The sequence below is a fragment of the Vulpes lagopus genome, chromosome 2 (genome assembly GCF_018345385.1).
Source record: "Vulpes lagopus strain Blue_001 chromosome 2, ASM1834538v1, whole genome shotgun sequence".
NCBI lineage: Eukaryota > Metazoa > Chordata > Mammalia > Carnivora > Canidae > Vulpes > Vulpes lagopus.
The window spans coordinates 15,528,242-15,544,590 of record NC_054825.1 but is presented as its reverse complement, the minus strand read 5'-3'; the positions used below and the strand labels follow the sequence as shown (position 1 = coordinate 15,544,590).

Genomic DNA, 16,349 nt, shown 5'->3' with positions numbered 1-16,349 from the left:
CCAAGAGACAGGTAAGGTTACAGGAGGAAAATGACTCCATCAGAGCCCTCGCAAGGCATTGCCATCTCAGCACGCAGGAGAAGGCCGTGGACTACAATTCCCACACGCCCCTGCGGCCGCCCCTCCCGGCGGCACAGCTCCGAAGCATGGGAAAGATGGAGGGAGGTCGGGCGCACTCCTGTTGCGTCACTAGAGTGCGACCCCAGATACAGACCACGTGTGGGCTCCAAAAGTATGGCAGCTACCGAGGCGGCGGTGGTATCGTCGTCGTCTTTGGAAACAGACACAGCCCTGGTCCCTGAAACTGCAGGAACACCCGCCGCAACGGCCGCCACCTCCCCAGCGACGGCTGCAGCCGCGGCCGCTGCCAGGACCGGACCCGACGCCAGGGTCTCCAAGGCCGCTCTGGCTACTAAGCTGCTGTCCCTGAGCGGCGTGTTCGCCGTGCACAAGCCCAAAGGGCCCACTTCAGCCGAGCTGCTGAATCGGCTGAAGGAGAAGCTGCTGGCAGGTACTGCAGCCCGGGTGGGGACCAGGCCGAGGCGATGGCCGCGACAGCGGAAGCCGCAGGGAGCCAATGGGCTTTTTTTTTTTTTTTTTTTTACGTGCTTGTGGCTCAAGAAGTCCAAGGAGGGGAAAGGAGGGCTGAGCCCCGGAGTAGCTCTGGGCCGAAACCCGGGGCCTCTCGGGCTTGGACTTGCCCCGGCGTGGACTCCTCTAGCCTAGGTGGCCGTTGTTCTCAAGGGAAGAACAAAAAACAAAGCACAAGACCCCCACACGTACACGGAGAGGCCCCCTTCCTTGGGCAGGCGGTCAGCCTGCAGCCCCGCCGCCGGGAGCCTTTGCATTTGGCTCACGGTGATGCACCCCCTCCTGAAGGAAGCCTGGCCTCGCCCCCCCCCCCCCCCCCCGCCAGACCTGCATTCTTAAAAATAGTTTGGAAATGCAGATATTACTTAAGTAACCAAGACTTTAATGCAGTGGTTTTCCCGTAACCGGCATGAGCCCCCCACCCCCCTTCTCCCCCCTTGTGCAAAGGTCGGTTCCCGATGCCTGCCGGGCCAGGGATTGGGATTGGGAGATTCTGGTGGTTGTTTTTTTTTTTTTTTTTCTCTTTTTTTTAGGAAACCATGTTTAATCTGCACCCCTCAGGTGATTCTGGTGTAAGTGGTCCGTGGACCACATTTCGAGGAACACTAAGTATAATCTAAGAGCATTCTTTTTGTTGTTTTTTTCTTTTTTTCATGTACACCGGGGGAATATTAGAAAAGCCTGAAGAATCTCTCAGTTAGCCCGGTAGAGTATTTCAGGGAGTGGCATCAAGGAACCTTAGTTTTTTTATTTTATTTTATTTTATTTTATTTTATTTTATTTTATTATTTATTTATTTATTTTTGGAGACCTACAAGAAGCCAAATCTATGTAGAGATGTGAAGATGAAAGATACTATTATCTTTTCTCTTGACTGAGCTCATAGCAGAAATTTCTGCAGACATTGGTGATAAAACTATTTAGCTGCATATTCAGAACCCTCTTGAATTTGGCCCTGGCTTGTCTTCCTGTTGAAAAACAGTAAAGGAAATTTCTTCCTCCCCCTCCCCACCTCCCCCTTCTCCTCCCCCTTGTCCTCCTTTCCCTCCCCCTCCTCCCGCTTCTCTTCTTCCTCCTACTCCCCCTTCCCCTCCTCCCCCTTCTCCTCCCTCTCCTTCCCCTCCCTGTTGTCCTCCTTTCCCTCCTCCCACTCCCCCTCCTCCTCTTCCTTCTTTAATGATTTATTTATTTATTTGAGAGCAAGCGAGGGAGCACATAAACAGGGGGAAGAGGCAGAAGGAGAGGGAGGGAATCTCAAGCAGACTCCTCCGCTGAGCGCCTGGCTGCAAGCAGGACTTGATCTCAACATCCTGAGATCCTGACCTGAGCCGAAATCAAGAGTTAGCCACTTAACAGACTGAGCGCCCCCCCCCAACCAAGCACCCCAGGAATTTTATTTTTTACATTGTTTAGTGTGCCTTGGCAAACTTTATACTTTTTTTTTTTTAATGCGAGAGCAAATTATAGGAATTTGTTGAATAAAATGGAAGCAGTACAGATTCTAATGTTTCATGGCAATAGGCACACTCTTGCAGATGTTTAATTCCAGTATTATATCTACTTGTTCTTTTGTTACGTTTTCCTTATACTTTGTTTACGTATAAGTATGGGTCATATAAGGGATGTTGAAGGGAAGAATTAAGACCAAGCTTTGTGGTGTCATCAGAGTTGTTTCCTATATAGAATTGCTTTCGTTTGGCCTGATTTGTTAGCTAAACTATAGCTTTTTTGATCCTCAAAGTAATGATTACCATTCTTTCTCTCAGATAGGTTTCTGATAGGATCAAAGACATAGCCTGGCCTTCTGGTTCATCTGCCTCTAACAGCTGATGTTTCTTGTTGAAACTTGGTTAAAACATTGTTTCAAGGCTGTGTTGCTAGGCCATCCTCTAGAAGCCTCTCACCCAGATGCAGACGTTCTCATTACTCCATTTCTGTATTGCTTTCATTGGTCTATTCTATATTCATGTTAGCTGGACCAGGCTTTCTCAAATGCCATTGTAACCAGCTGTTAGAATTACCTTGGAAGGTAATTCTTGTAAAAGATACAAATTACAAAGCCGCACATTCTGATGCCAGTGAGGTTTGACACCCACTGACCAAAGCCATTCTTATAATTGGTCATAGCCTCCATTAGCACTTCTGGCCTCCCCCTATATTGGTTCATGTTGTGCTAAAAATCCTCGCCCTTTTTTGTCTATAGGAATCCTTCAAGGCCCAAAACATCAGAATTTTGTAGCTAGAAAAGACGTTAAGAAATATTCTTCCATAAATGTTACCAATAGGGTGAGCCAGATTACATTACATTTACATTTACATTTACATTACATTTACAGATTACATTACATTACATTTCCATTGTAGTAGAGGTGGTAGGTATGTCTTTGAACTAGAAAGAGGTCAATTTGGACGCAAAGGGGCAAAGTAAATTTGTGGGCCTTCATCCTCTAAGAAGTGTCAAGGTGAAAAATACAGAGAGTTCTCCAAAAGTTTTCTATAAATTTATAGATGAGAGATCCATAATGAATTGCAAGTGAAAGGTGAAGGGTTTGAAGCCTGGGCCTGTCCTTAGGGCTTGTGCTAAAGCAGACAGCCGTGCCCTTCCCAGCATGGTGATATAATTAGAGAGTGGCATTAGGACTGAGTTCCAGACAGACTGTGTTCTGTAATTATGTGGTTGGGCCAGGCAACCCAGCACATCCTTTTGGTCATCTATTCTGGCTTCTCCATTATTGCTTTGCTTCCCTTCTTTCCTTTGTCCTCTCTTTTCATTTTCTTTTGCTCTGTTTTTTTATCTTCTCCGTGTCAGTGGTTATAAGGGAAGTTTGGTGGGCTTGGGAGATGTAGATCAATAGAATAAAACTGTTCTCTCCTTTCTCATTTGAAGTTCAGTAGCCAATATTATGTCAATGTATAGATATATATTTAACAGTAATAATGATATTAATAATAACTTATGGTCAGAGTGCCTTGTAATTTCCAAAGCACTTTCAGATAACTATTTCAGTTGATCTTTACAATAGGAAGATGAGATGGTCCAGATTAGGATTTTCTTTTCTTTTTTTTTAAATGCTTCAGAGTTTAAGAGGCAATTTAACTGTTGCCTACTTCCCACATAACCTTTTGTTAAGCTTAGCTTCCTGAAGGAATTGAGGGTTTTGATTTGGAGAGAAGGGCAACAAAAATAGTTTGGGAACTTCGTGTTCTTAGAAGTAGCCTTGTGAGAGGTACTCCTGACATTAGGTAGCTGGGGGGTACCAGCAAAGAATACCAGGAAATAGAGAATTAGAAATGAAATCAAGAACTTTTAAAACTAGCTGCCTATATAAAAACTAACTTCTTTTCATTATTCCCTGACATCCACTACTACTAGGAATTTTTAGGGTTTTCAGGGCTAGCCTAGGTATTTGCTCAATGTGTAAAAAAACTTTTTTTTTTTCCTGTTAGAAAATGAATTCTAGTTTCTAAACAACTAATTTTGGAATACTATTTCTTTGTAATTTAGGGAGTGTCTGCACATTTTTAAGTCTGTTCTTTGCTAGTAATGTTATCTTAATCTGTTAACTTTGTACAATATTTTTTGTTTTGAATATTCCATCCCTCCCCCCTATATTTATGGAGATCTTACTTCATTTGTCTACTAATTGCCATTTCTCATCCCAATTACTTTTATAGAAGCTGGAATGCCTTCTCCAGAATGGACCAAAAGGAAAAAGCAGACTTTGAAAATTGGACATGGAGGGACACTAGACAGTGCAGCCCGAGGAGTTCTGGGTAAGAAATATGAATAGAAGCTTGATGTAACTATCACGTATTATAGAAAGAAATATTGAGAACAGATAAAGCCATGCTGTTTTCAGTCTGCTTTGGAGTATTTCAAATCTCCATGGATTTATAATGCCATCTTCTAAAAAAGCCCTTAGAATGGTACAAGGTATACAAAGCTATTAGAAATAGTCACTTGTGTGTGTAGATAGGGCTTTGAAAAAGGGTTTGTATCTGTAAAGAAAAGAGTTAATGCAGTAGGTCTGAAATCACTATTTTTAGAAAGGCCTGCTTGCATGGCTTGCCCTTGGCAGGCATCTGGAAACTTGGATTTTGAGAGTGATCCCACCCTTCTCTATCTGTTGACTGGTTTGCTGTGCCTTGGCTCTTGGTGTGAACAGTGTGGTGTATGGTGACCACCTGCCTTCCTTTTAGAAGTCTGAAATTTTGTCCCACTTAGGCAGGTGTGCCTGGGTAATCATCTTCAGCCTCTCCAATTAGGAGCTTTGAGAACTGAATTTCTGATGGACTTCCCTGAGTAGGAGCATTGCCCATGTGTTGCTGCTTTTTACATTTTAGAGAAAGGAGCATGCTCAAGTTCCTCTGTCATAGGAGAAGAGAAAATAAGAAAATAAGTGGATTTCACTGGGGGTTTTTCCATTATGATCTTGCTATGTAACATTACTATGTCACTGTGGTAAGTCTTCACTGTGTATGAATCTTGGTGTTAGGGATTCCTGACAAGATATTTGACTCTTATTTTTGCCTATATCAAATTTAATCTCTGAGATCAGCCCTCTTGAGAAAGTGAGCCGTATGGTTCCTGAGAGAAAGTAACACTTTCTTTTGAAAATATAGTGAGCATTATTGCTTGTGGAGGCAGATTGGTGGAATTGATTGACAGGATGAAAAAGCATTTATCCTTTTTTCTTCTCTTCCTCCCTCCTCCTCCCTCCTCTTTCTTCCTCCTCCTCCCTCCTCTTTCTTCCTCCTCCTCCTCCTCCTGTCCTCCTCCCCTCCTCCTCCTCCTCCTCCTCCTCCTCCTCGTCCTCCTCCTCCTTCTTCTTCTTCTTCTTCTTCTTCTTCTTCTTCTTCTTCTTCTTCTTCTTCTTCTTCTTCTTCTTCTTCTTCTCTTTTTCTTCTTTTTCTTTGCCTCTGGTAGAGGTTCTAAAGTTTGCAGATTGCTAAAGTGTGTATCCAAAGGCTAGGGTATGTTTTACAATCTTTTTATATAACTCTATCCATAGTCTCAGAAATACATATGTTGGGTTTCTTGTTTCCACATCCTAGAAACAAACTTCTGTAGGACAATACGTACTTTTTACATGGTCTGGTGTTTGGTAATTTATTCTATTTCATTTTTTTTAATGTTGATAATCCACTAAATTGATTTCATGATGCTCTAATAGGTTGTGATTCATGGTTTATAAAATACTGTGCTACAGTGTCCAATCCATTTCATTAGCGCTAAAAAAATTTGGTACAAACATTAGATACAAACCTGGTCTAAGCTATCCAAAGGAAATGAGTGCTTATTTGGAAGAAAAGGATAATGTTGGTGAAGAAAATTCTGTTTTTCAAGAAAGTTAGAAATAATGTTTGATTTTGCACTGATTACAGGAAAAATATTTTTACCGAAGATTTAAATAAGTTAAAAAAAAAAAACACAAGGAAATCTATTTTCCAGAATTAGAGAACTTGAATAGGCAAATTCTGACAACTTAAAGTTATTGTTTCCTACTGTAACTAATGATAATCATTTAATGAGCAACTTGCTAAGTGTGAAGTCTTTCAATTAGGACATGCATAACTTATATACTTAAGTCTTCTTTTTAAATCTATAAGGTAGGTGTTATTATTCCTAATCTTACAGAAGAAGAAATGAAGACTCAAAGAGAGTGCATTGTCATAGTTTGTAGCAGGGTCAGGGTTTTGAGCCAGATCTGCTCAGTTCCAGAGCTTCTGCCCTAACCTGGTGTGGCAAGTACCTGGGCCTCCTGCCCTCCTCCCCTGCCCATTGCAGGGTTACCTAGCAGTCACAGTATTCTTTGCTATTGGTCCTAAAAGTGACTTCAGTTTTTATTAGTTCAGCAGTCCTTAAGTTGAAGCCTATTTGTGGTAACCATTCTGTTCTACTGTTTTCCAAGGCACAGCACCAAAAATATAAGAGGAGACAGGGTAAGGTCTGCTGTTGATTTACATATAGACCAATTGTATTAGTTTCTAGTGGTTTTTATTCATTGGTATGCAGAAAATAGTGATATTCAAGGCGATGAATAAATAAGTTTATTTTTTACCCTACAGCTAAGGGATTTTGTTGAAATTTACATTTTAGTCTTATGAAAGCCTGGCATTTGACTAAGATTTGTATGGATGGAAGAAAATGCATTGGAAATAATTTCCTATTTGGAGGCTTAATTTGTATTTATCACCCAGGGACTTTATGATGATATAATCTGTGCATATGTCAAATTTATTAATTTTTCTTCTAATACCTGTAGTTCCTGATGAGGAAAAAAATTTTTTTAAATGTAGGTATTTTGTCACAGAATAAAGAGTATTTGTTATTTAAATTAGTAGTTCTGGAGACCATTAGAATTTGATTTTTGCTGTATCGTAGAATAAACACTGTGTTCTAATCATCATGAGTTTGTGAACTAGCTGCTTTATTTACCAAATACAGCCTGGGAAAATCTATAAATAACCTCTCTGAATCTCCACTTGTTTATCTCTTGAAAGGGTAATATCTACTATAACTCTCAGTAGGTTTATTGAAATATGAAAGATCTATAATACACAGATATATGCTATACTCTGTTAAGTGCTTTATAAAGGCATTTAAAAAAAAAAACTGAACCTGTGCGAAAAAATATACTTTTACTTTCAACATGTAGACTGTTTTTGCTGGAGTTTTCCTGTGCAATATTAATGGTACAGATTTAAGAATTTAGCTGACAATTTAAGATATAATCTGAAATTTGGGTTTATAATTCTATTAATGGAATTAATCGTCTTTCAAGATGATTGCAAGGGTGTTGGAGAATTAGGTAAATGGCAATAGAAACTTATTAACTGCAAAAGCTTTGGAATTACATGTATCGTACCCTTGCCTGTTCCAAAGTGGCTTTCCTCATTTAAAAAAGTCTGTCTTATGATTTGAGAATAGAATGCTGGGGCATTTGGATAGGTTTGGAGACAGTTTTTTACAGAGAAATATTTAAGCACAGAAAATTTGGGAGATGGAGAAAGAGAGTGGTATTGTGAGGGGAATTGGAGTCATCAGAACCACCACCATGACTGTGGGAAAGAGCAGCAAGATGCTGCAACACATCGATTATAGGATGAGGTGCATCCTACAAGATGGCCAGATCTTCATTGGCACCTTCAAGGCTTTTGACAAGCATATGAATTTGATTCTCTGTGACTGTGATGAGTTCAGGAAGATCAAGCCAAAGAAGTCAAAACAAGCAGAAAGAGAAGAGAAGCAAGTCCTCGGTCTGGTGCTGCTTCGGGGGGGAGAACCTGGTCTCGTGATGGTAGAGGGACCTCCTCTCAAAGATACTGGCATTGCCGAAGTGCCACTTGCTGGAGCTGCTGGGGACCCAGGGATCGGCAGGGCTGCTGGCAGAGGAATTCCAGCTGGTGTTCCAATGCCCCAGGCTCCTGCAGGACTTGAGGGCCAGTCGGAGGGGTTGATGGGCCATCCCAGCAGGTGATGACCTTGCAGGGAAGAGGCACTGTGGCTGCTGCTGCAGCTGCTACCACCGCCAGCATTGCAGAGGCCCCGACCCAGTACCCACCCGGCCTTGGGAGTCCTCCCCCACCTATGGGTCGGGGAACCCCACCTCCAGGCATGATGGGCCCACCACCCGGCATGAGGCCTCCCATGGGCCCTCTGATGGGGATCCCTCCCAGTCGAGGAACTCCGATAGGGATGGGCATGTTCCTGCCGGGGATGCAGCCCCCTTCCCCGGGCATGCAAGGCCTCCTTTGACCCTTGGCCGACAGAGTTATGGAAGTAGCTCCACAGAGGCGTGGGCCCGATTACCACAGACATGTTTGTTATGCTGTTGTTCTCAGAGTCTCACAGGATTGTCTGGTTTCCCTTTTAGGGCTCCCTCCCCCAGAAATGCGCTCACCAAGGCCTTAGACTCATCTTGGCCCTCCTCAGCTCCTTGTCTGTTTCCCGTCAGGCTGTGCATAGTCCTTTTATTTCCTTGTCGCCTGTGATACTGATTTATAATAAACTCTTAAGAATATTAAAATATGGGGCAGCCCCGGTGGCTCAGTGATCCTGGAGACCCGGGATCAAGTCCCACATTGGGCTTCCTGCATGGAGCCTGCTTCTCCCTCTGCCTGTGTCTCTGCCTCTTTCTCCCTCTCTCTCTCCCTCTCTCTCTCTCTCTCTCTGCCTCTTATGAATAGATAAATAAAATCTTTAAAAAAAAAAGAATATTAAAATATAAATAAATAGGGCAGCCCAGGTGGCTCAGTGGTTTAGTGCCGCCTTCAGCCCAGGGTGTGATCCTGGAGACCCAGGATCGAGTCCCACATCAGGCTCCCTGCAAGGAGTCTGCTTCTCTTTCCCTGTGTCTCTGCCTTTCTCTCTCTCTCTCTCTCCTCATGAATAAATAAATAAAATCTTTAAAATAAATAAATAATTGTGAGACGGTACATGGCAAATCCTGTTATTCATTCATGCTCTCAATTCTTCCCACTTTTCAAAGTGGTGTGTCTCTGCTCATGCCTTTCTTTTGGACAAACTGCTCATCTCTTTATTATTAGAAATCCTACTGACCTCTCCAGATTTGGTGGAAACACTCTCTTTCTATACAGCCTGTGCACCTTGCTTTTTTATGTTAATGTAAAACTTTACATTCTATTCTTTCTTTTGTTAACTCACAGAAGGGCTGAAACCAGGTCTTACTTGTTCCTGTGCCTGTATAATAAGTACTGAATAAAATGTTGTGATTGAATGTTGAATGATTGAGAAAAACCTGAGTAAAAATTCTGTCAAATAAACTGTCCCTTGAATGAAAAGCTACTGGTTGGGTGGGCCTCAACTCCAGATAATCTTTCTACATACCACTTTTGTAGTAGACTTCCTAGAATTCTGTTTTCACTAATCACCTAACTTCAATGGGCCTTGGTTTTCTTGGATATAAAATGAGAAAGTTAAGTTGGTTAACTTTAAAATGCCTTCTATTTCAAACTGTCATTCTGCATCACTGACCTAGCAGAGAAATCAGCATTCCAACCATGATAAAGTCAAACATGTCAGTCTATTCTAAGACACCTGTACTCTGGTTGATAAACCCACTATGCTCATCCTGAGAATCTATGCAGTTTGTTGCTTTTTTAGAACATGCTTTTTCTCTTCTCTATTTCAAATTCTAAACCTCCTTTAAAGCCTATCTCAAGCTCTGTTTGAAATGCTTGAATGAAGCATTACTTGGCCTCTAGTGGTTCAGAGTACTCCCTTCTTTGACCTCCTACAGCAATTCTGTGTTCATTTGGACTCTTAATCATATACTATCTTATTGGTATTTAGCATTATTTACTCATTGATTCATGCAGCATGTATTTTGAGCACTTGTAATTTCCCTTATCTATATTTTATTTTCCCTGTGAGATTATAAACTCTTTCAAATCAGGAAATGTTCTGTTCCATGAAAAGTATTGTTCTTGGGACTGTGTGCATAGTAGCTGCTCCAGAAATATTGACTGGGGATTCTTTTTTTTTTTTTTTTTAAGATTTTTATTTATTCATGACACACACACACACACACACACACACAGAGACAGAGAGGCAGAGACACAGGCAGAGAGGGAGAGGCAAGCTCCCTGCAGGGAGCCTGATGTGGGACTCGATCCTGGTCTCCAGGATCACGCCCTGGGCTGAAGGCGGCGCTAAACCACTGAGCCATCTGGGCTGCCCAAGGCTGGGATGAAATTGCATTAGATCTTTGTTATTATTATACAGAGTTTTCCCTGGACAGCAGCAGCTATCATTTACATAATATGATGCTCAACAGACGATACTAAAGGCAATTTTTTATCATAGTCTTTGAACTAATATGATCTATCATAGAAGCTTAGAGAGGGTTTGGGATGGCTTTATGTAGGGGTTGAGATTTGAGCTGGATTTCACAGGATGGATTTTGAACAGTAAAGAGTTGGTTCTGTGGTCATTGGGACCCTATTGAAGACTGTACTGCTTTGTAGTGTGCAGTACAGATAATCAGAAATGGTTATAAAATGGTATGAATTGGAAGAGAAAGGGATAGAATGTAGAACAGTCAGGTTGGTAGTGATTTAGGCTAATTTAGGCTTATGGCAGTGGAAAAAAGCCTAGATGAGTAAGGTGGTGGAAGGATGAAAAGGAAGAGGGGTCTACTATTAGACAGCCTGGTCTGAATTTTAACTCCACCATATACTAGTTGTGAGATGCTGGGCAAAGTTCTTAGTCTCTCTCAGTTTTCTCATCTTTAAAATAGGTATTATTTTTTAGGCTTGTTATAAGGATTAAATGAGCTAATAAATGGAAAGCATTTATTACAGAGTAGAATAGAGAGTAGAATAGTAGAGTAGAATTTGATACATGGTAAGCTCAATGAATGATATCTGCTATAAATATTCATGATAATTCTTTCAGCTGCTCAATCATTTCTTGTTTTTTTTTTTTCTTGTAATTTCTGAATTGTGGTGTTTATACTGTGTTGTTTTACAAAATTATACCCATGGATGAGAAATACTTCAATTACTATAAAAATTTGCTTTCTGTTAACTGAAGAAATGATTATAAACTTTCATCCTCATGTGGGGAAATGTGTTGTCGTAAGGGTAAATGATGTTTGAAATTGAAAAGATACTTAATACATGGGTTGTGTGTTGTACTTAATGTATAGTCTGTGTGACTTTACATTCTCCAAGCTCTCCTTTTACCCTGTATTCTTCCTCAGTGTTTGGTTGATCTGTTACGTTTCTGTTTTCTTGATTGTATACTGCTGGACACTGATCATCAGTAAATGGTTCATTAGCTATGATGAGGACTTTTACTTTGTTTGATAATAAACTCTATCAAAAGGGTTTATCATACTGTGGTTAAATTGTACCATGTATTTTTCACTGATCCTCATATAAGATTACAGGGATTCCTCTGAGATTGTTCTAAAACTTTTCAATATGTAGTGGTCTGGATTGAGGTTTCTTTCGTGTTTAACACTTTGTGAGAAAAAAGAAAGTGTCCCTCACATCTCTTCAGAATTTCTAAGTTACAGGACAAGTTCAACTGATAGGAGTGATAGGAGCCCTCTTGTTATGCTAAATACATGTTCTTTCAACTTTTTATTACATGTGCCAGGAAATTATGACCAAAGTATATAGATAATTCAAAAATCTAGTTTTCAGAATAGAATGTCATAATATCTCTTTCTTTGATTTATAGTGGTTGGAATTGGAAGGGGAACAAAAATGTTGACCGGTATGTTGTCAGGGTCCAAGGTAAGAACACTGGAATACTTTTTATTTTCTCTTGAATATTTTTCTTAATGACCTATGTTTTGGATTTTAATCAATTAAAAAACTGTGTATGTTGCATTTACAGGTGTTATTCCAAGTATTAATTAGGTCTGTCATGATATCTGAGATTCAAAATATTGAAACTATAAATTGGAAATTCTTAAACAAATTGATTTATGGAATCAGAAACTCTGCAGTGCTTATAATTTTAAAAAATTATATTGTCTTTTTATGTATTTCTTAGATGAAAGAGAACTTAACAGATCATAAATTCTGTTGGTAGAATTTTTTTTTAAACCTTGGAATTTTTATAAAAACAAAACCATTAAAAAAAAAAAGAACAATACCATTTGTAACCCATACACTTTTCAGCAAAAAAACAAAAAACAAAAAAAAACTGCTTTGTTCAACAGTTATAAAATGTTTATTAAAGACAAGTGAAGCTTTCTAGGAGATGATAAGTTATGTCATTCATCTGTGAGAGTAACCTTGGCTAAATCAAAAAACACTTTTTGAGGCACTTGATGAGTAGGGAGAGGAAGGTTTACATAGAGGCAGGGAGAGTTTGTAAATCTGTGGGTAGCTTCAGGCATTCAGTGGGAACCCTCCTGCAAAGCACAACGGTAGAAGGAGCATGAAACAGAGGTCAGTGTGTCAAAGGGGTTAATCTCTCTGGGCTTCTCCGTTTTTCCTTAGGAAGAATGATTTGATCCCCTTTAGGGTCTCTTGTGGCTCTAAAAGAGACAATCTTGTCTGTATTCTAATTAGCAGTGAGATGCTGGTTATAATAGTTGGGGCTAGGGATCAGCGAAAATGCCTATGCAGGAAGATTAATAAGCCTCTAGGTAGAGAAGAATTTTAGCAAGTTCCTGGACTTTTTATTTGTTTTAAAACCCTTACTCTAAGTGGGATATGAATAGTTGTAAAGTGAATTTGTCTAAATTGTTTCTTAAAATATGTAGATGGTCAAAGACCATTAAAAAAAAACCTTCCAGTTTATTGCAGACTGATGACTTTTATAAAATAGAATTTAAATGCTCTGGCAACATCAAATTGCTAAATATGTTTCTAAGCACGCTCATTTTCTGAGCTTATCTCATCATGGATACTGGCTCGTGGAGCACACTTTGAGTGGCAGTGGTCTAAGTAAGCTTTTCTTAAAATAAAAAGCCCTCGAGAACATATTGTCTTTGACATCCCATTTTAGTTATCATCTGGAATAGAAACCTGTGTCTTTCAGTTGGAAAGGATCTTTATACCTTAGATAAATGGAAAAATTTCAGTGTGTCTAGCTGTGTAATCCTTAAGATGTTGGTGTTGAAAAATCAAAATTTTTTAATACAAAAATTGTGTTAAATGGCAGAGTTTGACTGTTTTGCTAATTTGTACCTTCTGCTTAAATAATTACACATGTAATTTAGATTTTGTCTCTGGTACAGGATTTTGCCATTTACTTAATATTTGTTTCTTAACTCTACAATATAGACAGTGGTTATATTGATGCAGGATTATGGATGATATTTAGTTTCTTTTTCATATTATTTAGTATTTTTCAAAATCTTTACAATGAATAAATCGCTTTTATAATAATAACAAAAAAGATATATTTGCATTAAGGATTTGCTCTCTTACTCCAAGATAAATGATGTTGCATTCATTGGAATATTCATTATTCACCTTTCCCCTTCTCCCAAAACCACAAATCCAACACACTATTGAAAAGTTTTACATATAAATTCCAGGCATATTTCCAGAAATATGACCGGAAATGTGAATACATCATTGGCTCTGGCTTAAGCTTTATTTATCATGAACCATTTTGGTATTCAGCTAGGAAAGCTGAATGTCATACAGTGAAATCACTGATCCTCGGATGACTGTATCCTAAATAGAAAATCCCAGGTGCATCTAATTACAGAAACCTAGTTCTTGGGTGCTTCACATTTCAAAAATAGCCATTTTTATCTTGTTAGCTATTTCTTTTTCTTACACTTTTAATTTTAGATTAGGTATCTGTTAAAAATTAAGTCATTTAAATTTAAGTATGTGGAATATTACATTTTTACCAAAAGCAGTTAAAATTTTTTATGAATTTTTAAAAATAGATTTTGTCTTTAGCACTGGAGTGAATCTTTGAGATTGCTTTCAAAATTTTTTTGACCAAGGCCTATAGTGAGAAATTAATTTTACATTGTGATCCTATATACACATACATGTCTAAAAAACAAAAATTTCAGGGGCACTTGAGCAGCTCAGTTGGTTAAGCGTCTGCCTTTGGCTCAGATCATGACCCCAGGGTCTTGGGATGAACCTGGTATAGACCTCCCTGCTTAATGGGGAGTCTGCTTTTCCTTCTCCCTTTGCCCCTCCCCCCAGCTCATATGCACATGTGCACTCTCTCTCTCAAATAAAATCTTAAAAAAACAAACAAAAATTTCATCAAACAGCCCTAACCCTGTGTACAATGTACCCTTGATATTTTTCCTTCTACTTCATTAAGAAAAATTAGGGATGCCTGGGTGGTTCAGGGGTTGAGCATCTGCCTTGGGCTTAGGGCATGATCCTGGGGCCCTGAGATCTAATCCCACAATGGCCTCCCTGTGGGGGGAACAAGCTTCTCCCTCTGCCTTTTGTCTCTGCCTCTCATTCTGTGTCTCTCATTAGTAAATAAAATCTTAAAAAAAAAAAAAGAAAAATTGCAGCCTCTTAACTAGGCACAGACCTACCATTGGCCCTAATGTTTGCTCTTTTCTACTTTATACTTTTACAACCAAATTTTATTTTCATTACAATGCTACTAGAAAAATTAGACTTACAGTATGTATAGGGTGGAGTTGCCTCAAGAGTAGAATTATTTAGCTGTTGGATGGCAGATATTTGATGTTCACATTACAGCCGTATCACAGTACATCTTTCCTTTACCATCCAGTCCTGATTAGAGACATTGCTAATTGAACACGGCCTAACACTCTTTCCTGCTGAATCAAGAAATATCCTTAGAATTCATTTCAATATAATGCCACTTCATACAGCCACTGTCAATTAATGAGTGACTTTTTAAATAAAATTTTTATGCCATCAGATTATTTTGCTCTTATTCTTTGAAGACCAGAGACCATTGAAACTGCTCACCTCCTTTCTTGCTTTCCTTCTGATTCACATCAGTGTGTGATCAAGAGTCCCTCTCTCTGTGTTCTTCATTACTTCCTCTCCCGTCTTGTAGTACTTTTTGTTTTGCCAATGAACATGTTTCTCTTGAGTCATTTTTTTTCACTGTGTGCTCTTTTGGATTACATGTATATATAATGTGTATAAAAAGCATCTAGGTTTTCTGTATAATACCATGTGTACAGAAGTTGATTGATAAATCCTCTTAACTGTTGACCCTTGAACAATGCAGGGATTAGGGGTACTGACTCCCTACATAGTCAAAAATCACCATATAACTTTGATTTCCTAAAAGTTTCCTAACCTAAAAGTACCAGTAGCCTACTGTTGACCAGAAGCATTACATCATAAGGAGTCGATTAATATATACTTTGTATGTTATTTGTATTTTATACTGTATTCTTAAAGTAAACTGGATAAAAGGAAGTGATATTAAGAAAATCATAAGGCAGAGAAAATATATACAGTGCTATACAATAAAAAATTGCATATAAGTGGACCCACATAGTTCAAACGTATATTATTCAAGGATCAGTAATATTACTGTTGCCAAGGGTTTCATGTATTCCCAGATCTCTAGACCTATTGGATCTCTCTTACTACATATGCCATAGACACTGACATTTATTTTATCTAAGCAAGTTCTGTTAGAAATCTTGAGCACAATTAATTTCATTTCTTTTTCATATCTGTGATTTCTGGTAGCCGAGGCAAAACATGGTACTCATGAGAAGCAGGAAGCATTACCTGTCATTTCTTTAAGCAGCAAAGTTTCTTTGGGCATTAAAGTGAGGAAGAAATTTCTTACCGTGAGGGATATTGCATGACAGACAGTGGTTCTCAAAAATAGTTTTACAACAGATACAGAAGTGGATCTAAATAAGGTGTATTGGGTAAGGGACACCTGGGTGGCTCAGCAGTTGAGTGCCTGCCTTTGGCCCAGGGTGTAATCCTGGAGTCCCGGGATCGAGTCCCACATCAGGCTCCCTGCATGGAGCCTGCTTCTCTCTCTGCATATGTCTCTGCCCCTCTCTCTCTGTGTCTCTCATGAATAAATAAATAAAATCTTTAAAAAAAATTAAAATAAAAAAACACACCAGCAGCAAAGGAAAGCAAGTGATATATATATATATATATATATATTATATATATTTTAAAGATGTATTAGGTAAGATAATTCTGAGAGAAGTTAGGCTAATGTGTCCTTTTGGCCTAACTTGATCTAAATTCCTAGAAGGCAGCAGTGGTTGCATGGTCCCTCTACTAGCCTCTCTAAATTAGACTTTGCACTAATCACTGAGCAG

The 16,349-nt window shown here is 39.2% G+C and overlaps 1 protein-coding gene and 1 pseudogene across 1 annotated transcript in view; both read left to right on the top strand.

Annotated features, from left to right (window-relative positions):
• The first annotated feature begins 216 nt into the window (after positions 1-216).
• The window catches only part of TRUB1 (TruB pseudouridine synthase family member 1), a 38,704-nt gene continuing 22,571 nt past the window's right edge, over positions 217-16,349 (top strand). The window contains exons 1-3 of the mRNA XM_041746646.1: positions 217-511; positions 4,267-4,365; positions 11,804-11,859. Coding sequence (XP_041602580.1) covers positions 235-511; positions 4,267-4,365; positions 11,804-11,859 — 432 coding nt within the window. The 5' untranslated portion in view covers positions 217-234. The remainder of the gene's footprint in view (positions 512-4,266; positions 4,366-11,803; positions 11,860-16,349) is intronic.
• On the top strand, positions 7,643-8,456 carry LOC121485822 (annotated as a pseudogene).